General features: G+C 37.6%; 1 protein-coding gene across 1 annotated transcript; it reads right to left on the minus strand.

Annotated features, from left to right (window-relative positions):
* Positions 1-242: 242 nt before the first annotated feature.
* On the minus strand, positions 243-27,621 carry STK17A (serine/threonine kinase 17a). The gene is made up of 7 exons (XM_027715035.2): positions 27,334-27,621; positions 19,807-20,019; positions 12,499-12,643; positions 6,347-6,473; positions 5,562-5,610; positions 5,262-5,441; positions 243-4,444 (listed from the first exon to the last, which is right to left on the minus strand). Exons 1-7 carry the CDS (start codon positions 27,516-27,518, stop codon positions 4,111-4,113), a joined length of 1,233 nt encoding a protein of 410 aa, XP_027570836.1. The 5' UTR covers positions 27,519-27,621; the 3' UTR covers positions 243-4,110.
* Positions 27,622-27,828: the final 207 nt, after the last annotated feature.

The following is a 27,828-nucleotide window of genomic DNA, read 5'->3' on the forward strand; positions in this document are numbered from 1 at the left end:
AGCTAGTAGTCAAAGCCAGGCATAAAGGTGTGCAGTCACCAACCACAGAACAGTTTAAGTTGCAGTAATTTGCAATGCAGCACTGTGCTTCAGCTTTACTATTAATTTCAGTCATCATGCAGCTATCCTGCACCAGATAAACCAGTGTAACTTTTTGGAATTCAGTTTCTAATCAGCAATGCTGTTTCGAGGAAAGATCATGTTTTTAAGTGTTTCCCGAAGCACAAAGAACAAGAGACCCATTAGCTGTTCAGAAAACAAAATTTCATTTATTGTAAAGTTCCTGAAACAGTAAACACCTTATCAGAAGTACAATGAACTGGCAATATTTCTTTAAAATATTGAACTCTCTTCCAGGGACAACACCTGAAATATTCAAGAGAGATCTTAAGCCATGGAGTAACTTGGTGCAAGGCCCACCTCCCTCCCCATTCCCTGCGAGCACCATCAGTGGAGAATGGGCAATTAATTTTTATTTGCATTTGTGACTTAACAGCTCTCAGGATTCGCTTGGTAGATCATAAGCTGGGACAAGCTTTTATTCAGGGACCCACAAATGAAAAGTGTGACAAATGAGACAAATCACAATACAAATTCAGCTTTGGACAAAATGAAAAATATTATTTTGCAGAACTTTTAGTTTAGTGACTATAAAATCTATAGCCCCTTACTTGAAGAGGGGAACATAGCAACAAGAGAAGACAAGGCTGTGCTTTCAGTCAGGTGTTTGCTATTTAGTCCAACAACTGCAAGGGAGGTCTAAGCCTGGACCTACCCCTCTTATTGATAAGAGTTCATGGGTCTTGCAACAGAACCATAGACATAACAACCCTTTAGGAACACTGCCCTTCCATTCCTTCACCATCCTGCATCTGAGCAAACAGCCATGCTCCCAGTGCTACAAAGGCAGCCAGCAGGTGCCCAGTCTGGAGAGCAGGGACTGGGAGAGCATTGCCCACAAGGTCCAAGAAGTTGATTCTTTCTCCACACCAGCCCCTTCCCCACCAACACAAGCAGCGTTTTTCAGATGACTTGCATATGAACACACAGTCCTCTGTGTTCACAGAACTGTGGAAAACCAGTTCTTCCACATAAAATAACGATTTGTTCCCAGTCTTCCTGATGTGTTGCTTCACTTAGTAACTGAGCCTCTCAAGAACGTGGACCGCAATAGTCCCTTTCTACAGTGCAGGGTAAGAACACCTCATTTTCAGCTTTACCCACGCTCACAGTAGAACAGAAACAGCTTCAAGTGTGTGGGATGGCTGATAGTCCTGCAGTCAAATGTTATGGAAAATTTTCCCTGTTAATAGGGTGAATCTAAGATGCCTTGTTTATAACTTATACTATTAAACTTTCACAACTTTATACAAATTCTTAATGACATTAAAAAACACCGTATAAAACCACCTTAAGGCACAAAAAGTTAAACAGAAATGCAGCCCACTGGAAATCTCAAAGCAGCCAATTCAAGAGAAGCTGGCCTTGTAGTAAGTACATAGTTCATGTATACATGTTAAGCTTCATTGTCATACATTAAAAACAGTATATCTAGGACAAACTGTATACTGCTCAGCACCTACTCTTTTCCATTAGTACCGGTCTCCATCTGAGACATGATCTGTGGTTACAAAGAAGAACTGAAACAGGTACACTTCCTCGAATGATTTGCTGCGAGCAACCGTGAGCTATTAAACATTTATGTATGCAGATGTGGCAACATTGTTTTGTAAGGGTGGGCTGTGAGCATGCTTCAACTCACTGCTTTGCTCAACTTTGTAAAGTAAGGAAGTATGGATGTACCAAAAAAAAAGTCAAAACGGCAGTGATGGAAGCTGGGAGAAACTGTAATCTTGCACAGAAGAATTTCATGAGTCAGTGTCCCCTCACCCAAGCAAATTGTCTTGGGCAAATGACTGGATGGTAAAAGAAAGATGCTCATGAAAGGTACGGTCCTGTCTAACAACCCTGAAACCGATCAGCCTTGTAGGTAGGGTCAGCTACCATCTGCCTCCAGAAACACCCAGACAACACAGATACTCTGTTGGCTCTAAGATTCATGTCTAACTCCAGCTGACAGCCAGCCTGAGCTATCAAGCAACTGATTGATTTCTCCAGAGCACGAAAGGCATCTCTGCATTACAATATAAAACAAATCTGAACTCAATTCTCAGTACTACTGGGTGTTTTCTTATATGAAGGTCTTCAAGGAGTGAGAAGCTGCCCTACTTACATGAATACTCAATATGTAATTCCTTAGGGGAAGAAGCCTGATAGAACAGTTCAATTTTTCTGATGTGGCTTGAAATGAAGGCACTCTGACCTCTGGCAGTACAGCCTTATGGAAAACTACCCACTCAGTGTCACACTGGTTTTGGTTCGGCTTTCTTCTGTACTAGAGCTTTTTCCCTCACCATTCCAGCCCTGCTGATCAGATCATCCCAGTACTGCTGGTGTTGTTAAGAAGCCATTTAACTTTTGTGTGAAGGAGGAACTGTAACCTTAGCAGAGCACTGAACTCCTGCTCACTAAACAGAGTAAGAACATTTGATACATTTGAAATTAGGAAAGTCTGTAGCAATATGGACAAAGGGGAAAAACTAGCTTAAGAGTTTCTATTCATTTTTTTATAGCAAGAAAACTTTTGTCAGTTTATTATAAAGGAACAGCATAAGGAAACCAAATAAATAGTTGAATAGTTAAACGTATGCAATATAATAGTACTAAACTTCAAATTACATAAAAATTAAGCTTTGGAACAGCATCAATATGAAAGATTTCTTAGAAAACTAGGACTCAGTCCAAGATCCTCAGATCTGTACATTGCAAAAACCACTCAGTCTTGATGCCCAGTTGGTCCCAGCTTTGTCCTCTGAGGGACTGCGTCCATTGAGAACTATGACCCATCCATACTGCTCCCTAATCCCACTCTCTGCCCCACCATACAACATGCTGTTTTTCCAAGTGTCTAAAGGGGAGTGATCAGGAAGCAGGAGGCATAAGCTGTGCTTTGTTGTTCCAGAGGAACTGGTACGTTCTTCCTCATGTGAAAGCTATATTGAACAAGGTAATGCAATTTAGCCTAAGAATACTTCTTTCTTCCTTAAAGCAGCAGTTAGAGGAAAAGAAAGAAGGCAGAAATGACCTCATGCTCCCAGTAAAACCAGAGCCAAGTAGTGGGGGAGGTGGAATCAAGAGCTAATTAGTTGGCCATACTGTCTAATCTAACATGGTGAAGTCAGTGGAGAGAACTTCAACAACTTCAGAGGACCTACATCAGACTCTGTAATTCTTTTCCCCTCTCAACACTGTGCAGTCACACTGAGCTGGGTTCTATGGCACATCTCACCCAGCACAGGAGGGGAAGGGAGCGATCTCAGCTGCCTCATGAGTGACTGACTCAAGCAAACACATCACCCTCAGGAGCAGGATTTTACTGTGCTCCCAAATGAAGATGTATCTCCAGTATAGATTTCTTCACCTGTGGGACACGTGCATCTCTTCCTAGAGAAGAGCAGCCCAGTGTTTGGGCATACATCATATGAGTCTGGGTCTTTGTTTATATCTTCCTGATGGAAAAAAAGAAACATAGGGATTTCAAAATCATACTGTGTGTATGTCGAACCAGTCAATCAAATTCTCCTCTCGTACAAGTTTTAGATCAGCAGATAGTTCCACTAAAGTCAGGAGTGCCAAAAGGCATCTGAGGAAAACCCAGCATTATATATTTGCATTAAATGCCAAAACATGTCCTAAATTACTCCTCTTGACATCTGTCACTGAAACACTTCCAATGTCAACGTCTCCAGAACACTGGAACAATTAACAAAAACGCTGTTATCAAGCAACAACAACAAAAAACACCCCCCCAAAATAAAAATTACAAACAAAAATAAGCTTATAATCTTTGTTAAACTCCTTCCAGCCTCTTGAAATCTTGTTTATCTGTTCCATGAAAATAAGAACTTGGCACATTTTCCTTGTATGCCATTTATCAACACTTTCTTTTATCTAGAACATTTATTGCATATCAGAAATTCACTTGGCTAGGATATTTTTGTTTAGTAGAAAACATTGCCTCCTAGATACAGCTATGAAGCTCCACACAGTTCAGTAAATGAATTCTCCTGGTATTTCCTGCAGTAATGGTTCCTCAAATTTAAATCGTTTGGAAATGGCTTTCTGCTCAGTTACTTTTTCTTTTTCTGACTGCCTACATTGTCCCAGTGTATATGAAGCCACTACAATTAGTTCTTCTGTCACTATTGATTCTTCCTCTTCAGTTTTCTCAGCATCTACTGATTTTTCAGTGGCAGAATCTGCATCTTTCTGGATGGCATCACTCGTCTCCCCTCCTGCACTCTTATTCCAGGCCCTGCAAGCAGGATTATCACTCTGTGCTAACCATGGATGTTGAAGACATTCTTCTGCAGTTGCTCGATCCCTGTAGAGGAAAGAAAGCATTAAAATAAACGTCCAAATGAATGCAAAATCCAGTGCCTTGCAGAAAAGATCCCTACAGATTATTCCAAGGATATGACTGTATTAAAGACAGATTGATAGAATAGGGGGGGAAAAAAGCACATTAACAGCTATCTTTTACCAAAAGAGACCAACAGCAGCCCAAGATGATGAACTGCTAGCATTTAAAATAAAGGAGTTCACGGAACCCTAAATACGAGTTTATGCTCCCATGTTGCCAACCAACTTTCAAAGTTTATATAGATTTTCTTTTTATCCAACCCTTACATTCTTAAAGTATTCCCATAGACAAGCAGTAGGCAATTTCAGTAGCTGACATGCCCCATGAAGAAGTGGCGAAGTTTCACAGAAAACTCCTCTTCTATTTAGAGACCTGGAACTTCCAATTTGCTGCCCACTGACAAAAGCGTACAAATGAACCAGAAAAGAGCAAGGTACTCTATCAACCAAAATTAAGGACTCAAAACACAGTTCATTTAAAAGACTTCAGCAAAGTACCTGCAAGAAAAATCAGTATACTGTACCACAGTACAGTGGTACAGTATACTGTACCACACACTACAATTCACATTTGAGTTTTAATTACTAACACTCGTACGCATTCATAATATACAAGCTTGGATGGAAATGGAGGAATTATCTTTTCATATACATAAAAAGTAATAGCACAGTGAAATCAAAGTTTCATTACAGTTTAAAAATGAAAACACTAGCACTTGCTACATTTGAAATTAATTCAGTATGACATATTAGCATATACAATTGTGTATTTTACTTACTCGGGTTTCTTAACCAGCAGAGTTTTGATGAAATCCACAGCAGACTCTGATACAAGGTCAAAGTCCTCTCCAGAGTAACTTATGTTCATTTGAGATATATTTAAGAATGTTTCTTGTTTATCATCCCCCAAGAAAGGCGATATCCCTGTTAGCATAACATAAGCCAGTACTCCAATGCTCCTAAATTTAAAGTGAAAAAACAGAAAAGCATTTTGTTTTAGTTCGCCTTTTTTTCTTAAAAAAACCAAACAAAAACCCTTTTCAGTGAAGTTATGATGACCATTAATTTGTTCAACTTACCACATGTCAGTTGCTGTACTGATTGGGTCATAACTCAGAATTTCAGGAGCTATTGAGGGGGGAAAAAAAGTGGGCTTTGTCATATGCAGACATTACATTATAGTTCTATAATGCAATAATGGGCATGTGGTAAAATTTAAGGTAAGCCATTTGAAGCACGACAGTCTTTTGAAACTAAGATATTTCTGTTCAAGTTAAGTGATTTCTATCATCCACTCTTTTTAAGTATAAAAAATGTTTTCCTTTTATTGCCATCTTCAGAAGCCAGGCCAGTCTCCTTCCCAAATAAGGAATCTGTATACACATTTCCTAAAGAAAAAACAGAAATATCCAATATTCCATATTCCAGCACTGTAACCTAACCCATAACCATGAAGATACACCACACAACTTAAAGACATTTTCAAGTATACTTTCAAGGCCTGGAATGGTTTGGGCTTTTTAAAAAAAAAAATAAAATGGATACAAAGCTCCACAGGCTAGAATATTGTATTCAGAGACTGAATACATGAATTTAAACTTTTAATCCAAGTAATACTTGTTATCATTGCTAGTAAGAATCATCTAAAGCATGTACTCATCTTCAACACAAGCAGACAATCACTGTTCATTAGCCAGGCAAGACTTGCCAATTCTACCTTTTAGAGCAGTACCACGTCCAAGGGATAACTTGATCTTGCAACACTGTAACTACACAGCCAGTCTGGCATTTTCAAATTGAGGTAGTTTCTCTTTTCACACCCCAGAAGCCTGGACTATACATCACTCCTACAGTAACAACTTACCTACGTATTCTGGAGTTCCCATAATTTCTCTTAGTTCCTCACTGCTCTTCATTATTCTGGAAAGGCCAAAATCTACTATCTTAATATCTCCCAGAGGGGACTTACTGGTTAGTAGAATATTTTGAGGCTGAAAAACAAAAGAAGACTTTTAGGATCACCCAAATCTAATGCCTATGACATCATATTGCATAATTATTTTAGATCATGAGTAGGATAATGTCTTCCATAACAAGTATGATACCCAGGATCATTTATGTATTTTCCCCAAGGTGATCTTGAAGAGACATGTAGGCTAAAAGGAGCAGCAGGATTTTCTGTTTAGAACCGAGGATCAAATCTTTACTAGCTTAGAACACGTACAAAATACATGCCAATAGCTGTCTTTTAACAATAAGTACCTCCACATTTGTACCTTTAGTCCTTCGTATCACCTTTTTAACTACCCTTCCTTCCCTCCTCACTTTCTTCCAATAAATAGTGTAAAATACATCTCATTGAAGGGTGTCCAAAAACACCCAATCCTTTTAAAAACCCTGAACATACAAAACTATTTTGACTGCACCTTTTTAAAGAAGGTCTGTTGCAACCAGCCTCAATCCTGTTCAAAGTACAAAACAACTGTATTACAGAACACTAACTGAAGAACAGTTTAAAAAAATATAGCAGCCTGAAAAACAGGTTTTTAAGAGCATCACCTTTGGATAAACTTGTTTGTGCTGACATCACTAGATCTTGGCTCTCTTCCTTCAAAGCACCTTTGTGGTCATTAAGAAGTTCTTTACTATTTTAAATGCTAGCTCAATTAAAAAAATAATCTGAAAACTAACTTTAGACAACAGGTCTTAGATTTTTGCAACTGAAGCATATCCTTGCCAGAAAAAAAACCCATAAAAAACAACCGTGATCTTCCCTGCCCCCAGGCCAGTGATCACAGTGGGTTTTATCATTAACTTCTCCAAATAGTAACAGTGACAATTGACACTGCATTCATGCCTCTTGTGAGCACAAGTTCCACTGAAGTGAAGAAACCCTTACTGGGGACCTGGATTGTCTTGCATTAGGGTGGTTAAAAAGGGAGTAAGAACAACAAAACAACCACTGACTGATAATCCAACTGGAGTAACACCAACATTTATATTTCTTCCCTAATCACAGAGCTGTTCTCTCCTCCATACTGTACGTCAGTCATGAAGGCACATGAACAATCTTGCTTTTGAACACAGAAATGAACCTGTGCAAGAACATTTTAAAAAACTTGGGCCAGTTCTCCTCACTGCAAGACCTGAATAAAGTCAAGTTCTTCCACTCCTGCAAAGTTATACCGTGGTATTTCAAACTAACTCCGTGATGTTGTCAATTTATTTCCTGTTTGTAAACCTACATATTAAGAACAGCTCTTTGTTTTTTCTTTACAAACTGGGATCTAGTGGCCATATAAAGACTTTTGGAGCTGCATATCACCAAATACTTTAGTTCATATTTGTTATTCTCTATTTGTATTAGAAAAGCAAACATCCAAAAAAGCTGATCATACCTCCCTCATTACCCTCTTTAATGTTCTTCCCACTGAGAAATGTAGTTATGTTCTGAAGAGGCAAATTAAAAGCATGAGAAAAGTATTTGTTCTCTACATTTACATGAGGCAAAATTTTTAATAGAAAAGTTTTGCGAAACCCTTCAGCCTCGTATTCTAATATTTTAGTAGATGAAATAGTTGCCAGAAGTAGTTTTTATTTTCTTTAATAAACTTATGTGAAACACACCTATGCAGAAAAAACCCTGTCTACAGTATGAATTGAGTCATAACTCTAAATCAATTCATAATGAGATATCAGTCATTTTCTTATTTTAAGGAATCATTATGGGTTTCATGTAAAGTGACAGTCTAAACACCAGCATAAAACCTTAAAGGGGCCATAGCTATGAACTTACCATAGTTTTCAGCTAGACACCATTACTCTAAAACTTTCAGAAAAGGAAGATCATTTTCCCACATCTGTAATGCTGTTTCTCTCTTGTTTATGCTGCTAGAATACATCTAGGTTTGCCTAATGCTGATCAGCCCACAAAAGCAAGAGAGAAGCAGGCTGGAGGCTCTCTTGGTTGACATTCTAAAAAGGACCTTTTGCTCTCACCCTCAGGCACTTAATGAAATAGGTGATGAAAATCATCAAATGTCAGCACTTAAAAACCTCCCCATCTACTGCAGTAAGGCTTAAAGGTTCTAACTTAGGTCCTCTAATTTCTCGTACCTTTAGCTGGTTTCAAGAAGACACATAAGGACTAAGGACATGTAATAAAGGTCAGGTTTTTAAACCAATCAATGTCTCACCCTACCTAACTTTAGCAATGTTGCAAGATATCTAATTTTATAATGCTCTAAAAAATCACATCCCTAGAAAAAAAGACATGAATTATCCAAGGAAAAATGAGCAGAAACAGGAAAAACAGACTAGCTAAGATACCCAACTTCATTGTGTCTAAAGACACTAAACTAGGCTGATCAGTCTGACCTAAAAAAATTTAAAGGATCCCCATATCTTTAAGTAATTGAAAAGTAACAGAAGAGTTTGCTTGGGAGCTAGGTTTTTGGGGTTTCTTTGGTAAATGTGTACCAGTGGAAAAAATGCAACAGTCACACTAAAGGATAAGGCACAGTAGGCTTGCATCGCAGTTTCTTTCCCAAAATAAGCAATGCAAGTCCCGTAAAATAATCAGAACGGGCTCTGTAGAACGTGGATATTCTATACCTGCCTATTAACAAACAGTTTGGCTCTAATTGCTGTAAAGGTATGAACTCTAAATTAAAGTTTTTTTCTCTGAAAATTTACTATTTCCATTTTTTAACTCTTGTCTTATTTTATTGGGTGTTCCTTTAGTCAAGGAATAACTACACGTCTATTAATATTACACTTCTGTGCAATAAACATTTCACCTTAATCCACCTGAAAAACTCAGTTAAGAAAAGTAGTCTTTGTTGTTATTCTAACAGGCCACTTTTGTAACTGCATTAGTTTGCTTTCTTAATATCGGTATAAAATGACACCCAAACCAATTTAAAATAATGATTTTGCTAGTTGCCATCTCTGAGCACAATCGAGAAGAAGGAAGGGAAAAGTTGTCTGTTGGATAGCCAGAGTAATATCCAGTATAGGAGAGTGCTGCTTGGAGCAGTCATTCTCCTGCACACAGGGCTCTTAACCTGTCTCTGCTGAGGACAAGAGGCAGCAAGTCCTTCCTCAGCCCCCACACCTTAAATTCTCTTCCATTCCCAACTCCTTTAAGCTTTTACCAAACACCAAGATCAAGTCAAACAGCAAATGAGAACACAGAGAAAGGAGTCTTCCCTTACTCTGCAGCTTTTATGCGCCATTAAGAGGAGATGAAAGACTCCTGACTACAATCTATGCACACCCTGAAAATTAAATGGCATTAACACAACATTGTCAAGTGATACTTAATTTGCACTCAGTAGTATTATATTTGCTCTTTCTCCAAGTCAAAACTGGACTATATAATTGTATTTTTGCTATTAAAACCAAGCCATATTTCAACCATCTTTCAGTAAAAACATGCTTTTGGAAAGAAATTATCAGGTGGCTACCTTGCTTAAGCCACATCAAAATACCCCATTTCTTTCTGCAGTGTTCAGTCTCATAGGAAAAATCTTCTGTTTATAAAGAGGGCAAACAGAAGCTAAAGCAAGCCAGCTGTCAGTGTCATAGATCAAGTTCATTAGATTTATAGTATAAAACTACAACAACAAGCTAGCAACTGTATACTGACAACCATTTGGGTTTAAATTCTTTTGGGTGTAGAATTTGACTTTTTTGAAGGTGCAACATATGGAAAATTGGATGTACCTTTCCAAAGGTATTTGTAAGGGACAAATGAAATTAAAATCTTTAAAGACACAAAGGTGAAACTAATAGTACAAGGAAAACATTTTACTAAGAATTTGTGAACTTTGCTATTGGCAAACACTTTGCATAACAGCAACACACATACATGTCTTCCAAATGTCATCACAAAAGTAGCATTTGCAAAAAATTTAGTATTTACTAAATTCCACAGTGCTTTAAGCCATGAGATAAAGCAGCATGAGACATACCATACAACAGATGATGGTTTGAGGGCAGTGGGCTAACAAATATGCAGCCAAAACCAGCACTCAACTTAACTTTTTGAGTTCCTTGTAAAATGGGTCTTTTTTTAAAGTCTTGCAAGGCATGTCAATCAATCAATCTCTGCAAGTCATGGTTTTTAATCCTACAGTGTCCATCATCTTTATTTGCCAATACTCTGAAGAGTGCTAGTATTCCCTAAACCTTATTTTGCAAAAGACTGATAGTTTTATTTATCATGAAAGTCATCACATTGTAATTAGGACTCCTATTAAGATCCACCTTTAAAAACACATTGCACACTGTAGTAATGTATAAACATGTTAACCTCAATCACTATACAATTTGCTCTGCTAATGAACTTTCTTAAGGCAGCAAAGCAATGTTGGATCTTTCAGTGAGAACTGCTATGGTCCATTTTATAACAAAAGTTTTCTGATCAGTTGGACAGTTTTTAAGTAAGCATTTCCTGAACTTTGAAGAAGATACCCGTTCAAATGCTGTAATCAACATCCCAGTCTGCTTTTCCCAGTAAGTTCTGTAGTCATTTAAAACACATTTCTGATTACAATTAACCAGCTGATGGTGCTAAGGAACACTCCAGCTTTAACTACAAACATGTATGAATATATCCTGTCCACAAGAGATGTTTCAATTTTAAACACTTTGCTTTAAGAAAATTCAACTGGCCAACCTTTGTAGAGACACTGAGTATCTTGCTTAAGCATACTAGAACTTTAGGGAAGTCTAACCGCTCATTTTTAGTCTTTCTGAACACTTACTCTCACATCACTTGCTAAAAATTTTCCATTAATTATTGTAGTACAATTATTAATATTCTGTGTGTATGACTCAAAGTTTTAAAGGATTCCACATACAGTTTGAATAAATGGTTGGAAAACCAGGCAGGTGACATATTTGTGTGCAAATATGACTCATCATCTGCTTTAGCTGATGAATGGTTGATGACATGCTAAGTTATATATTAAGTATGTACACCTTGATACTGGAATCTACTGGTAGCTTTGTAATACAGCCAAAATACAATCAAGTAAGGATTCTCAGTAACAGAACAAACATGCAGCAGCCTACAACATACTTAGTAAATATGACAATAGGACATGTAAAAAGAAATTTAAAAAAATTAATGCAAGTTGCTTTTTATACAGCCTTGCTTAGTAATAAACTAGTTGAACCTCATAATGAGATAAAGGTGCATCTTCCATATGAGTGTATGGATGGAAGCTAAAGAAAATTACCTGCAGCTTTAGATCAGTTGGAGAGGATAGTTTTCTGGATCCCTGCTACAACTCTCTTCTTGACCATGAGTGATATTCTGGATTTTGTATGATGGCAACTATTCTTTTCTCTTGATTTGGGTCAAAACTATTTTTCAGTATGAAAAACTATTTACTCCAGTAAATTATGATAATTTATATACCAACAGGGTGTTGGCCAACTGTTTGGCAGCAAATGGCAAACATTTAAATTATGTTTTATAGTTTTATCAGGAAAGAAGAAGGAAGTGCTATAAATGGATTTAACACATATTTAACACATTAATTTACCAGTCCTATATGAACATTTCATTCTGAAACATTATACTTGATACCACCAGTGTCTCTGCTACCCTTCTGCTTCATCAAAATTCAAGTCAATACAAAAAACCAAACCTATTTTTCAATGGCCATACAATACCCAGACATTTTTACTGCACTTTAAAAACGTGTTAGGTCTTACCCAAAGCACTCATTTGCAATTAAAGGTGCAAGGTAAATCCAATCTTGAATTCACTGCACTTCACTTAATCAAATGAAGTTTATATTTCACATAATTATAGAAACTTTCCAAAAGGCTTGCAAAGCCCAAGGTTAAATTTTATCATTCTATCCCAAGGGCTGAATTTTATCACTCAAGGTATAATTAGAAAAAAATTGTGTTAATTATATATTAGCACTATTTTGACATATGACCAGCTTGAAAGTCAGCAGCTCAGAAATTGAGAAAAAAATACAGCAATCATCTTACCTTCAAGTCAAGATGAACAACATTGTTTCTGTGCAAGAATGAAACTCCTTCTAATATCTGCCTCATAAGTCGTTTAACATCTTTTTCTTTGAAGGCTTCCTCTCTTTCAGCCACACACTGGTCAAAGATTTCACCTCCAGCAGCACTATGGAACAATATGAATATTATTAGTTCAAAGACTAAGTTATAGCACCCATTTTGCTCTACTTGCACTGTTTTATTTCATGCAAGCAAGAGCAGCAGGTGGTAGCGTCCGATAGTGATATTTTCAGTTATTCGACATCTGACAAGCTTTTACAGCCTCAGAAATGTTCTCTGCAATATGGCAGCTATATAGAGAAGCAAAGATTTTAGTCATTTAAGTTAGAGAATACAAATACTCCAGAAATTTGGGGGACTGCTTTGGAAACGCTGCTGACTATTCTTCCAGATGAATGCCACATTTGTTTAAGAACAGTGTTTTCATAAAAGATGTGCCTTTTGCCATTCCTATGAAACTACATGGGAATTTGGCTAAGGTAAGCCTTTGTAAACATAAAGAAAAGCAGCCCCACCTCCCATCCTCCTCAAAACTCTTTGCATGTACTTAAAAGACGAAATGTAAAGTCTGTAAATGAATTGTTTATGAAGCCTCTGGTATACAGGGTTGGACTGAATCTCTAAACATCTTTCATCTAAAAATACTTCTGAAAATTTTAGCTCTCAGCTTGCTTCCTCTTTTGTTTATATATGTTTTAATAAATAACGAAGTAACAAAAATATAAAAATAACTACATATGAACGAATGTTTTTGAAGTACTCAGAAGCCACACACAGTACCATCTCTGTATAGCAATGACTCAAGAGAACTGACAGTGTTTTACAACATAACCCTGTAGCACCAAAAATAAAATAAACTGAGCAGAGGCTCCATCTTAAAACAAAATGGGAGTAAGAACATTAGAATGGGGCCACTTTGCATGTGGATTGTTGAAATACTACTATGAAATCAACACATATACACTTCGTTCTGCATGAAATCCTATAATCACTCCTTAATGAAAGATGGTGAAGCCCCCGAGGACAACATCTTCTCCAGTTACACCAAACTGTGACATGCCAAACGTGACTTTGCACAAGCATTAATCTTTCTTGAGGCATCGCCATCTACTCTGCCTTTGCTTGCTATTTCCCAAGAAGTTGTATTACCCAGGCAATCCAGAAGACAGTGAGGCATATTCAATATGAATATAACAGCAAATGAGAGTTCTACAAAAATGGTGCATTTAGACTGTGCACTTTCAGAAAAAGAACACTTAAATATACTCAAATTCTCATTTTGCCTATATTAAACTTCATTGCTACAGTCCTAGAGCTCTGAAAAGTCTCATGGCTTTAAAAATGGTTTTTGCTTTCCCAGATATTCTCACTACTGTTAAATTTTCCCTTGCAGATTATCTTAAAAAAAAATTAAAAGAAAGTTAAATCTTAAACTTTTCTAAAGAGTTTTATACTTCTGTTCTATACACTAAATGGTACAGTAGTACAATTTCATTTATTAAACTAATATTTTCTTTCTTAAAAAGTCTTTTAAATATTTTCTTCATTCTGTATCACAGATGATGAGCTCAAGAATAAAATTACTTTTTCAAAGGAACATTAATACTTTAGTTTCTTTTGAAAAACTGCATACACCTGACACTATTGCATCTTTCTGCGGTCCATTTTTATTTAATCCATGAAAGTAGTAATATTTCAGCTTTGAACAGGATTCAGATATTAATGACATTTTTAAAATGAACAAAGTGTATTTACAGGTTAGTGTATTCTAATATTCTAAGCCAAATTCTTTGAAAAAGCAACATCAATTGGATCTTTCAGACAGGGATAGAAAAACACCTACTGCAATTCATAAATTAAACTTTCTACTTCAAGAATGTCATAATATATTACTTGAAAGAGTGATTTAATTCCTTTTTAGCAGTGATCTATAATGATATAGTGATAAGATCTACTACCAAAATTGCTAACATAATGTGTTTTACAGCAACAACCCTGGGATTTTACTGGTATAGCTCTGCCACTTCAAGTAAGGAAAAAATACTTCTGTATTAATTTATATAATATTTAATTCTGTGAAATAGGATTTATACTCAAAACCTATTGTTGTCAACTACTTTACATTTAATAAACCCAGCTGAAAAACCAGTGGGAGTTGAGGGCACGGGGGGCCTTATAAAGCCCTATTTGCTATATCTCTACTTGGTAGTCATCTGTTACCATTTGTTTATTAGTGTAACTTAATTAACACTGAAGTAGGCACCAAGCTAAGATGTAAGCTACCTAGAATTTTAATACTACACTTAAAGAACTCTGAATTATAAGTGATAAAAGTCAAGGCAATAAAAGTTGAAACAATGTCCCATCACTGAAATTGAGACACAGTGCTACCATGAGAGAGTAGAAAACCCTTGATCCAGAAAACCTTTTTTTTTTAAAAAGGTATTTAAGTAACTCCCAGCACTTCTGAAGATGCCTGGATTCATCAGCATTTTTAAGAGTGAGACATGCAAATACAGCCCTTACACATGCACACCCACTTCATAACTTATGAGACGTTGCTGTTCCCATCTACCATAGACACCTGGCTTTACAAAATAGTTGAACAGTGACTTCACATATAATGTTTCATTTTTTGATTTCAACTTTGCTATTCAGGATGCAGAGAGAACAACTTCTTCTGGACAATTCACTCTATCCAAAAATTACCACACTCTAACAAGTAACCAGCAACCATTTACAAGAACACATAGAAATTTGATACCGCAAGACTGTTCTGTGTATTGTTTCTGTGGAGTGAGGTTAATTGATTTCCTTAAACAAAACAGTCAGCTAGCTGTGAGCCAACCCAGTCACAAGTGAAGCACAATGTCAAAGTGAACTCCAAAAAGACTGCCCCGCACATCTATGTCAAATTTTGCCGAGCTCCTTAACAATACTTTCAACTCGGTTATTTTGTGTTCACCAGTTAGATTTTGGAAAAAAAAAATCTAACAACAGAAGGGATTAAAATACCTGCTAGGAAAGTATCATGGGCATGTCATTGCTATGATTTCTGTATGCAGACATGCAGACCATGAGTTCTCTGGTGTTAATAACATTTATGCATTTTTTCTCTAAGAACACATCGTCCATTAAACTATAGTTTTTCTATTTGTCATTATGAAATGACTTTGCAAACAACTGGGCATCCCCACCACCTAGACAGAAAATGTTGTTAGGGAATAAAAGCAAAGAATTATCCTTAGGACAGCGAACTCTTTAGGAAAACAAGCCATCTTAATCTGAAAAAACAAAATGGATAAGGAAATATTTAATAGCACAACATTTTGAAATCCAGTGTTACTTAGAATGCATTATTTCTCTAGTATATGCTCCCCTACCCAGGTGTATGAAAAAAAAAGTGAGATTGAGAAGTCTTTCCAAACTTGAAACGTATGGCAACCATAATTCTTTAGCTATTTTAATTTATTTATGAAAGTACTGTTGTGCTATGAACTTCTCTAGTTCAAAGTGAAATCCAACTGCTCTTCATCAATGAAAAGCATGCTAACACTTTATTACTGCTTATCAGCATAAATGAACTAAAAGTCATTTGGAAGTCTGGAGCACTAATCTTTGTTACAATTATGTTGACTTTAGATTAAATGGAGACTACTTATCTTCCTTGAAATGTATCTTAACAATGCAGTGTACGAAATTCACCACCAAACTTCCTTCAAGTGCACTTATGATACACTTACGCAGTCATTCAACATATCATTAGAAAAATATTGAACAAATCTATTTTGGTGCATCTGAAAAAAAAATTAAACATTCCCCCCGCTTTAATGGATCAGACGTTAAGTTAGTGTTCTGAAGGACTCAGAAGTACAAATCATCGGAGTACAGATATGTAGACAAGTTCCTAGAATATACTTGATTTCAATGCTGAGTGAGATCATATACAGTCTGCATGGGAAACAAGGTACTTCCTGAATATTAAGCTCAGTCAAAAGTCTGTCTTGAAAGGGTTATCTCTGCAAGATAATAGAAACTCATCTACTTTTTGTACATGGAGCTTATAATACAAGAAGATCACACCAAAGTGGCTGTAACACTATAAGGAAAGGCTCATGTTCACTGCTACTGACAGCCATACCCCCCTTCCCTTGGCTAGGTACACCATTAGATAGTAAATGCATTTACTGATAGTTTTCCCATTGTAAAGCTACCACAACATACCAGTGTCCCCAAAGCCTGAGAAAACCATAAATCCACATCTGATGAGAGGACATAAGGGAAGAGAAGTATCCAAATGCATTAAGTTGTAGATACTGTTCTTTTAAGTTCTTGGTTCCCTGACAAATGCTTTTTTTTCTCCCTAGCCTTTCTAATCAGGCAGCCCAAGAATTCAATGAAATGCAAACAAAAGGTTACTAACACCATTTGAGAAGCTTTCCCCTAAAACTTTTTTAAGAGCTCCAGTCTTGATTTGAGACTGCCATCTAGAACAACTTTGCTAATTACTCTAGACAAGATACAAACCTTGGAGCACCACATTTATTTCTGACTACAGTGTTTTTGCTTCAAGTTTTATCTGTTGAATCCCATATCGAATAGTTTCCTGCAGCAGACTCCTACTCCAACCAGTCACACCTTCAGTAAGTAGGACAATAAATAATGTCAAAGACAATACAAGTAGTAACATTACCCAGGTCCAAATAACTACAGGTGAAAAAGACACTCCATCCAGCATATCTGATGAACACTGACTGTGCCTTCAAGATGATAGAGACAGCTTTTTCCTTTTTTTTTAAAGCAGGCATAATGGAAGTCTACTATATTTACATAAGACCCTGGCAGGTAATGGCTCAGTTCAGAAGCTCTTCACAACACAGTACTTAATGGCTTAGATTTTTTAAGTTGCACTTAATGGTTTCTGTAACATCTGACCCACTAATGACTCACTAATATCATCTATCTCTTCAACAGATGTGTAAAAATATGGGGATGGAACACTTACAAAAAACCCACCAGGTGCTCTATTGCTCTTTCTTTCAAAATAAATTGGAAAAAGCCAGGTAAGTTGTATATATGCATCAAGCCCCAAAATTATCAAACTTGCTTTTTTTTCCTTTTATATTTGATGTGTCAAGTTTCCCAGACTGTATCTCTACCTTTTCAGTAATATTCCTTAGGACAGAGAGTGTTGTCAGGGTGGATGCAGACAGCCACCAATTTGCTACGCCACAGCTGAAGTCAATGTTGTAATGCCTCATTGCTTCCCATTGCTCAACACTTAATATTTAACAGTTAGTGGCTAATTTTAAGTTCGTTTTTTTGTCAAAAATTGATACCACTTGAAAGACAACCCTCCATGTAACATTAATACTTCTCTTCCTGAAGGCAAAACACAAGGTGTTCCCCTCAGCCCTTATGGCAGATTCAACATCAAGACAAGAAACTTTAAAACCTTAGCAGATAAAGTTAGTGGTCAACGATTATTTGTTTTACTCCTTCGCAAGATAAAGATCTGCCACATAGACCATCAAGCTTAACAGAAACTGAAATGCCCTAGAGAAGCTTGCAGTCTAGGTATGTTCTTTAATCCTCTGCATAAAGAATGTCAGAAATTCACTAACATTCATACCTGCTTTGTTGCAACATGCCTCTGAAACATGTTGACATTAAAGAAGCATCCAGACATATTTGCTGAAGTCAGGGAAAGACTGTTTTTGTAATTTATAACTCTTAACACATAGCTATTTATCTGAAACAAGGTATGACTGTTTGATGCACATAAACAAAATAATTTTGCTATTTACTGAACAACCTAGTTAATTAATACTTTGGATTAAAACAGTTTTGCAACTATAAGAGAATTGAGATCTAAAAGAAAACTAGCAGTTTTGCATTGAAATTATCAGAAAAATCATTGCTCATTTGGATTCTACTGCTCACATTAAATCACTATGGGATCCAGAAATTTAAACAGTATTCTAGTTTAAATTTCTGCAGTGTCCAAAGCAGATATTTATGAGTCTCCAGTAACAGCAGTTAAAACTCCAGAAGCTCTGTCACAGCTCTGCTTTATAACAGATACTTGAATATTTCATATATTGTGAATTCCATGAGGGCACAATGAAGTTTAAAAAATGTATTCTAGAAGGAATTTTGCCTTAGCAGACACCATCTCATTCTAAAGAAGATGTGATTGGGAGAAAAGATTTCTCACAATTTCTTTTTGATATCAAGTAAGAAAAGAGCTGTACAAACTAGATTTATCTTAGCAGACAGGTTAAGTCACTTCTGAACTACTGAGCCTCACTGTTCTCCTAATTATTAAAATCCATAGAGCCTGAAGAGGAACTTAGCAACAAGCATTTGGCTGCATCTTGGAACTTAGCTGTCAAGTATCTAAGCCACTGGCATAAACAGTCACAACAGCTGCAGCAATACCCATCTGGACAAACTCAAGTGGAGAAAACCACACAGACATGTGCAGAGTCACAAGTTAGAGGTCCTTTGAAAGAAACTATTCTAGGTCTCAACCCTCCTCCTCTTTTCCTTCCCCCAAAAGATAATGTTTTAGAGAGCTTTTCATTGTAGAGGTTTTTGATAGTTTCTTTCTAACAATGATGTTGCTTTCAATATATTTTCCATAACTTATCACACATTCTTATCACAGAATATTCTGAGTTGGAGTTGATCCACAAGGATCATCAAGTCCAACTCTTAAGTGCATGACCCGTATGGGAATCAAACCTGCAATCCTGGTGTTTTTAGCACTGTGCTCTAATCAATTCAGCTAATCTCACTGGTAAAAAACCCCCACAAATTTCACCCCATTTTTGTCACTGTCAATGAAATAAACTTCATTTCATGACTAGATCCTCATTGCTTCTTCTTCTTCCTCTTTTACAAGTAGGGAGGGTACACATATTTCATTAAAGATTATTAAAGCTACATAAATTATAGTTCAGCTTTGAAAGATACTGCATAATTAGAGAAATTTATTATCATGGCTAGGCTTCGCGAACGAAGATTTGGGAAGGCTCTATCCACATTTGTTACAGGAGAAATTTATTATAATCTGAAGTAATTATGAGACTGCACATAACTTCTTGTAGTAGTGATTTTCTTAGCAATTCTTTTCAAAGTTAAGCAAGGGTAACAGGCAAGCAATAAAAACTTACACATTATTCACATTGATACACAGTATTTTTACATTGTTAGTTTTAAGCATATACTGCAGAAGGTTATTCAGGACTTATTACTAATACTTACTATTCCAGGACTAAAATCATCTCTGTCGCAGTTTCATAAACTTCATGCAAGTTAATGACCCAAAGGTTGCACTGTGCCAGCTCAAGGACTGCAATTTCATGGATTATTTCCATCCGACAGTCTTGGCCCTTTCTTCTTTTTCTCATGAATTTTGCTGCAAACTCTTTTTCAGTGTCTTTCTGGATACACTTCTTCACCACTGCAAATTTTCCCCTGAAATTAAATAAGGATTATTTGTAATTAGTGACAGCTTCAGTACTGCCTTTATAAATTAACATCTCAGGAAACTCGAACCAAATCCCTATTAATGGGTACATTTAAAATTTATTCCAAATTTAGAGAGATGCCTTGCTGAGTGATGATCCCTGTGCTTAAAAGTTAGGAACACTACAGCCCACAGTGTAATATAACCTCCATGAAAAATAAGGAATTTAAAAAAATCTATCACTTCAAAGAATCTGAATTTCAAAGATACAGAATAAAAAAGCTGTGCTAGTTCCCAAGATTAAGTTATCCTCAAAATATTAATTAAAAAAGTTGGCAAAACCCAAATGTACAAATTTAGGCAAATTGAAGGCAATTTATGCTTTCTCTGACTACCTCACAATAACCCAGCTATTGTTTTCTCAAGTATTCCACCATATTCAAGGGAAGAGCAACCAGCACTCTCACCAAACCCTGCTCTATTTGCCATGCACTATCCAGACTCTACTCTGCATTTTCTAAGATGGCACTCTGTATTTTCACCATGGTATGTCTCAAATGATAAGAACCAGAGTTTTTTGATTGTTTAACAGTTCTCAAAATCCCTTAGTCTCACTGTGTAAGTAAGCAACATGGATGATTTAAATAAAATTAAGCAGCTCAACTAACGTCAAGCTTTCTAATAGAATTTTTGCAGCAATGCTGAGGTGAACAGGAAGGCACTCTGCACAGAGCTGAGCACAGTGCTCAGCCCACATTAATGAGCGTCACCTTCCACAGAACACACAACTGATGATACACCAAGCCAGCAGGGCAGCTAAAACCACACTGCAGCACTTACGTCAGGAGACTTCCCCCACAGCACTTTGGCTGAAGTGTCTGCTCTAAACGTTCCTGCAATAGTCCCGCACCACCTACTCCACTCAGTTCCATTCATACAGTGCTGATTTTTAGACTGAAAAGGTTTTTTAATTAATACCTGTTATCTAATGAATGATGAATTCTCATACTTTGAAGTATAGTAATCTTACTTTAGTTCTTACCATACTGACATAATCTTCATCAAAACTGTCTTTTTTTGTTTACGTGTAAACATTTTCTTATAAAGCTGCAGGAATAGCTTGGAGATCTTTACTTTCGTTCTTTACTTAAGTAACTTATTTTAGGGTTGCCGAAACCAAAATAGTAGTCTTCATCTGTTTTGAAATACAATTACAGTGGGTTTTGCCTCTCCCACCTGCAAGCCGAAGTTCACAGAATTAACTAATTCAGCTCATGTCAGAGTTTTCACTTTCACATCTCCTGACCTGCTAGCAGAAGACTGCTATCCGTAAAATGTAACTGCTAAACCAAGCTGTGGTCAGTTTGCTTTTAATAGGCATTTGTTTCAAAATCACACAGTCTAAATGGATCAAGTCGAATAAACACCCACAAAGTGGGTATTTGCTGGGCAACCTCAATAAAATAACTGGACTCATAACTACTGATACAGCCACAGTTATTCATCTAGGAATAATATTTTGTGGAAGCACACATTATCTACAACACAATGTGTATTAAGACTAGATCACAGCCCAGGCCACCAGACGTCTGGTGTAGGCAGACAAACAGTAAGAATATGCATTCAATGTCTTGAATAAAATTTTTTTGGGAGAAAATTCTTAATTATTAATGTATACATGAAGGCAATACTATAGAGCTTTGCAAATCCATGAAAATAATTTAACAGGATTTTGTATCCTAAAATTCACATACAGTACAAAGCTATGCATTTATCAAAAGTGTTAAAACACTTGCTGAAGTTCTTAGCACCAAAAGCATCACAAGAAAAAAAAAACAACTGGTGACTATGCTGATAAGAAAAAAAACCAATAGATAAATTGAGAAACTAACAGATAAGCTCTTTAACACCAAGTTATTCTAATATCTGATAGATACTAAGCCTTTATTCCAAAATATCTAGGCCCCTTTCTGGGTTCAGCCTTCTCTGATTTCCTCAAATAGTCTCTGAATGCACCACTTCCTTCTGGTTGAACATTGCCTTAGCACAGTCAAAAGTTTTTAATTCTAGCACCAGGGAAGGACCTAGAGAAAGCAGCTTAGAAAAGTTTAAAATCTCTATAATACAGCTTTTAAGCACTGTGCTGTTCTGAATTACATACAAAATCTATCTGGAAGCAAGTTAATTAGCCTAATGAGTACCGATGTTGCCAATTCATCGCACATTAGTCATTATGGAAATAAAATAGTGTTCATGGAGCAGCAATAGACAGCAAGAGCCACCACCGTTTGTGTGGCCACACGTGTCCTGTTTAGCTGAGCTGGCCAGAAGCCTGATAGGTGACGTAATTAAAAGGACAGGTTACACGGGAGTTCAGTTGGCTGACGAATAATAATAATTCTTAGTTGTTTGAGACCAAGAATCCTGCCCAGATTCTTTATGGTTATGCCTATAATTAGAGCTATTTAACTACTACCTGTTAGAACTCATCTTTTCTGAATACAATCCCCAAAAAGATCAAACTTGACAAACCTGATGTTTATAACTAACTAGTAGAACTATTTACTGTGCAGCGATCTAGATTCATGTCTGAGAAAATTTCAGAGCTAAGATCCAAAGACAGCATCCACTGTATGGCTAAGCCAAAGATAAATTTTAAAGAATTTCTTTTTGCTTGAGAAAGAATAGTAGATAGACAGCTATAAACAAGCTTTCTTACAAAGTACACATTGCATACACTTCCTCTTTGCTTTTCTTAAAATCCTGCTTTTCAGAACTCCTTATAAAAAAATACATCAAAGAGTGTTAGATCCCATCATTGCTAGTTCAAAGCATTAAGAAGAGCTAGCAGAGAGAACATTGCATGGAAGGAAAAACAATTTTGAGATGAAAAACTTAACACACATTTCCCAAGTTGAAAACAGACTACCAGTCACCCCAACACAATTAAAAATGCTTTGTAGGGAGACAAAAATAGGAAATTAGAAGTAGTTCTCAGTCCTCACAAGAGTCTCATTCAAGAGTTATGATTTAAGATAAATCATATCTGATTACAAAGAAGCTCAATGTCACCTTTTCATATTGCCAACAGAATTTGCATTGTTTCATCAGGCACACATAGCTTAAAGGAAAAGTGTCAAATCACAAATAAAATATCAAATCAGATAAGCAGGAACATTTATGTCACACCAATTAATTTTGGTTGTCCTAGGTTCAGAACAACAAAGAACTAACCTTACGTTAATCATTATTTTTTAAGTGAGCTATAAAACACTGTCACCATAACAAATGCAGGAATAACAGCAATTCCTGTGAAGATATTTACTTTTTATAAAATTCAGAAAACTTTTCTGAGATCTACAATAATATATGCAATTTATTTCATAACTCATATCAAATTTTTTTTCTGAAGTGTGGGTTTTTTCTCCTGACAATTTTGGATTTCCAAACAGGAAAGTGCAGGGATTCCATTTCTGATGTTCACAAACAGTTTACTCACATAAATTTATTCTCAAATGGTGAAACCAACTACTTGCAAGACTTCTTCTTCACCTCTTTTCCACTTCCACTTAGTTCCACAACTATTCCACCCCAGCCGTGCCTCTGCAGAAAGCAGCTGAGGACAGAAGTGTGATAGTAGATAGATTCTCACTGATGCACAAACTTGTACAAGTGTCATGTCCTGCTAAGATGCGCATTACTGAAAGCTACCTGAGAAATAAGAAAGTTCATGCCAGAATTGTTTTTCTTTTGAGGAAAACAAAAGGATTTAAGACATGCGTTACCTGCATGTGAAACTACAACCAGGTAACTTAGTCAGGAACAAAGAATATTTCAGTCTTCTCAGATGATTACAGTATTTCTTATTCTTAGGTTTGGGTGGAGAATGAGCTTGTCTGCTTAAACAAAAAACTGGGAATGAGGAGAATCAACTGAATTGCACTAGACTTATTTACATGTGTGCACTGCACACATTATTTCGCTAGAAGATCGTTTATTTTGGATCAATCATTTAAAGTGACTGTTCTACCTTCCAGAAGACAGGGAGATCAGTCATTTATGCCTTCCTCCAAGCCAGCTCTAGCATCAGGAGTATTATTTTCTGTACACAGAAAATGATGACTTCCAATATGTGCATAGCTTGTTTCACATGAAAAAAAAAAGTGCAATACTCCATCAACAAGCTGAAGAATTAATAGTCTAGTAATATTTTGTGTGCAATTATGAGGTTTTTTGTTGAAGAAAATGAGCAAAGCAACTAAATATAATTATACTAGACTCTTTAAGGAAGCTCTACGTAGTAGAAAATGTATTGTTCCCTGTTTTACAGTACAATTATAGCTTAAGCATGGATGGTAAGAGGAAGAGTTAAGCAATTTGTGTCTTGTCCTCTGCAAAGGTTACACTACTTCAAACTAACCTAACTCAAGCTAGCACTGTCTGAAAACATTTAAGTCTCAGTGAGTCGATGAGAAGAGGCACCCTGAAAACACTCATCACAGGTAAGTTTCATTTTAAACCTCATGCAACTGAAGATTTGTGTGAGAACATTCTGATTTTGAGGACAGTAAAATTACTAAGGCTGTGAAGACTGGCCCAAAATTTCATATATTAAATAATTTCATTAAATAACTGCTATTTCCATGTCATCCAAAGCAACTTAAAATAATTTCCTTTCCAGAGTGGCCATTATAACCAAGTTTATGATATTTTTCTCAAATTAACCCGGCTTTCCTAACAGCTGTATCTCAATAGACTTCCAAACAGCTTCTCAGCTACTGAATGAAGCAGCAGCATTTTGAAGCACATTAGTTTTACATTTGCAAATTAGTTTTTTCTCCCATGAGCAGAAGTAATGAAGCCTGACTTCCTACGGGTTTGCACCCAAGTCCCTCTGGTGACATTGTGATCAGGTTCCTCCAGGCTCATGGACAACTTTCAGCAATGCTTCCCCCAGGACCTTTGCTTCCTAAGATGCCACTAGGGGCCTAAGCTTTGCTTGCATTGCTAGAACTACACCACCTTAATATTTTAACATGTTCCCCCTTCTTCCCACTTCCTTCACACACAGGTTACAAGGGAACAGAAAACAGAGGTTCCAAGTGCCATGGAAAGTTCAACATGTATGTGTTGACAGACAGAATTAGAGGCCCAAGAGCACACAGACCTGCTGAGCTCACACAACAGCCCTGATCTCAGCAAAAGTGATAAATCTACTTTGTTTTTTCTCCCCACTGTCAGTTTGAAACACAATTCATATGAATGTTATTACTCTCAAACCTACCTAAAGTCTGGCTTTTAAATTATTTCCCTAATTCTGGGAAATGAGTATAAAAAACTTTTTTGTTAGCAAATTCAGCTGCCAAATTAGAATTATGATAGATTATGTTGTGCGTACGAGGACTGCTTTTCATCCAGGATGAAAACCTGTCATGCCTGGGTGCTAATTTGTCCAAGTCCTTTGTAAAGATAAACCTTATCCATAAGTAGAGAATTACACACTTTATGAACATATAGAAGTGAAACAATTTGTGCTAACGTATTATCAATAAAATGACAATTAAAAGTGGCAGAGAGACTTTCCACCTATGTTTTGTCACAGAGTTGGCAAAAAATGGTCTTTAACGGGAGTACTTGAGCCAAAGTATCCACTTTTTAAAAATAAAAGTGTGGTAAAAAAAAGCATTCAAAATTGTTGAATAACAAACCAAGCACATACATTCAAGTGTATAGATTTATATATTCTAAGAGACAAGATAGTGAAAACATTTGTGAAGTTGAGGAGAGAAGAAGACAGTCTGAACCAAAATATGTGCGACTGTTGCACAAAAACAAGACAAACATTTATAACTGTCACTTAACTCATTTTAACACAACTACAGGTGCAAAATCACAACCTTCATGCAAAGGTCATCTTTAAATATAGTTCTGATCAAAAAATATTCCTCACAAATAAAGCCATGCTCAGATTTACTTGTTTAAACTGCAGACTAAGACTTGCTGCAGTACTTAATTCTTGTTCATAGTGTAAAAGCTAATAATCTCAGTTGTACTTTTGTGTGCCAGAAGGAACCTTCATCTATTTCATGTTCTGACCAAGCCAATGACTATCACCCGGGTCTAAGAAAAACTCTAGTTCCATGGTAGAACTGCAAAATATTTTCTGAAAACTCATCTGAACTTCAAATAAATTTAAAAAAAAAATAAAAAAAAGCAGAAGTGATACCAGGACATCCTGTTCTATACTGCTCCTACGCCTTCTTGGCTGTTTCTTAGAATTTAGGCTGATTTGTAGCCTGCTTCCCATGGGAACACTTTAGTTCACTATGCTTAAACAGGTATTATCCTATTAATACATCAGAGTTACTAAGTGAGCATTAAGCTAACACCTAGGCAACCTAAAAAATTGTTAGACATACTTACTACAGCTACATTTGCTTTGAAACTCCTCTTTAGCTCCAAAGGGGTTGATTTTGCTGCCGTATAAACTGAGTAACACAGCTAGTATAACTTGAAAAAGAACATACATTGAGGAGGGTATCTTGTCATATATCCTGTGGTATTCCATCTAATCTTTTTTACCTGAATACTCTTTAGATGAAGTACATGCAATTCTAGGTAGTGTTACTCTTTTTGTGGGAAGTGACAGAATTTCAAACAAAAATAGTGGTTCAGTGGTGCTGAAACTCTATATATGTAGCTCCTAAGAAGCAAAAACCTTCAAATGAGAATTTTTGCCTCAAACCTTCCTTTCTCTCAGACAGGTGTTGAAATTATAAATGGATTAAACCTTGCGTGTGGAATCATTTCCAAAACCAAGATTTTCACCAGCTTTTTAACTCTTTGAAAAGTTCCACCATTAGGTTATTCTCAAGCATTTGTTACCCCAAACGAGTCTGGAGTTGTTTTTCCGCATGTCACAGATTACAAAGCCCAAGGAGAAAGGGGGAGGGGGGGGGAAAGGGCGGTTTTCCCTCTACAGCATTACCCACTACTCCACACCGGCTTCCAGGGAACACCACACCACCTTCCCAGCCAGATTCGCAAGGCTAAGGAGCTGAGGGTGACTTTTCCAGAGGGAGGAGGGACAGACAGAGGGGGCACTGCGGTCTCCCCGCACACTTCCAGCCAAGCCAGTGCTATGGGCACGTCCATGGGCTGACCCACCGCAGGCAGAGCCACCGCTGGGTGCCCCTGGACGCGGCTCTGCCCGGCAAGGCAGAGACCCCGCGAGGGTGGGATCCCTCAGCCCCCCGGCCCCGCTCCTTCCTCTGCCATCGAGCTGGGCTCGGCCGGGGCGGCGGGGGAGGCACCGCGCTCACCTGCCGAGCTCCCGGCCGGGGCTGAGGCTGTACCGCTCCTGGAAGGGCTCCGTGCGGATGGGCGTGCGGATCTCGGCCAGGAACCCGCCCCGCCGCCCGGATCGCCCGGCAGCGGGCTGGGGCGGCGGCGGCGGCGCCCGGTCACCGCGGGAGCGACTGGGTGGCGGCTTCTCGTCGGGGCTCATGGCGCGGGGCTTCTGCTTCGGCAGGGAGACTCCTTCTCCTCCTCCTTCCCCTCCCGGTCTCCGTCCCGTTCCCGGCCCGGCTCCCTGCGGGCGCTGCCGCCGCGGGCTCGCGCAGGGCAGCGGGCAGCACGCGCCTGCCGGGGGGGGGCGGGGCGGAGCCGCGCGCGCCCCGCCCCGCGTGCGCCTCACCTTGGCGGGCGGGACGGACGGGCAGCGCCACCTGGCGGCGGGCGCTGTGGACGGCGGCTTCACGTCACCGCGTAATTTAATTTAAATTTATTTAGTTTAAGTAAACCCCCGTAAAGCCGAG

The sequence above is a fragment of the Pipra filicauda genome, unplaced genomic scaffold (assembly GCF_003945595.2).
Source record: "Pipra filicauda isolate LSUMZ 115617 unplaced genomic scaffold, ASM394559v2 scaffold137_size4652046_pilon, whole genome shotgun sequence".
Lineage (NCBI taxonomy): Eukaryota > Metazoa > Chordata > Aves > Passeriformes > Pipridae > Pipra > Pipra filicauda.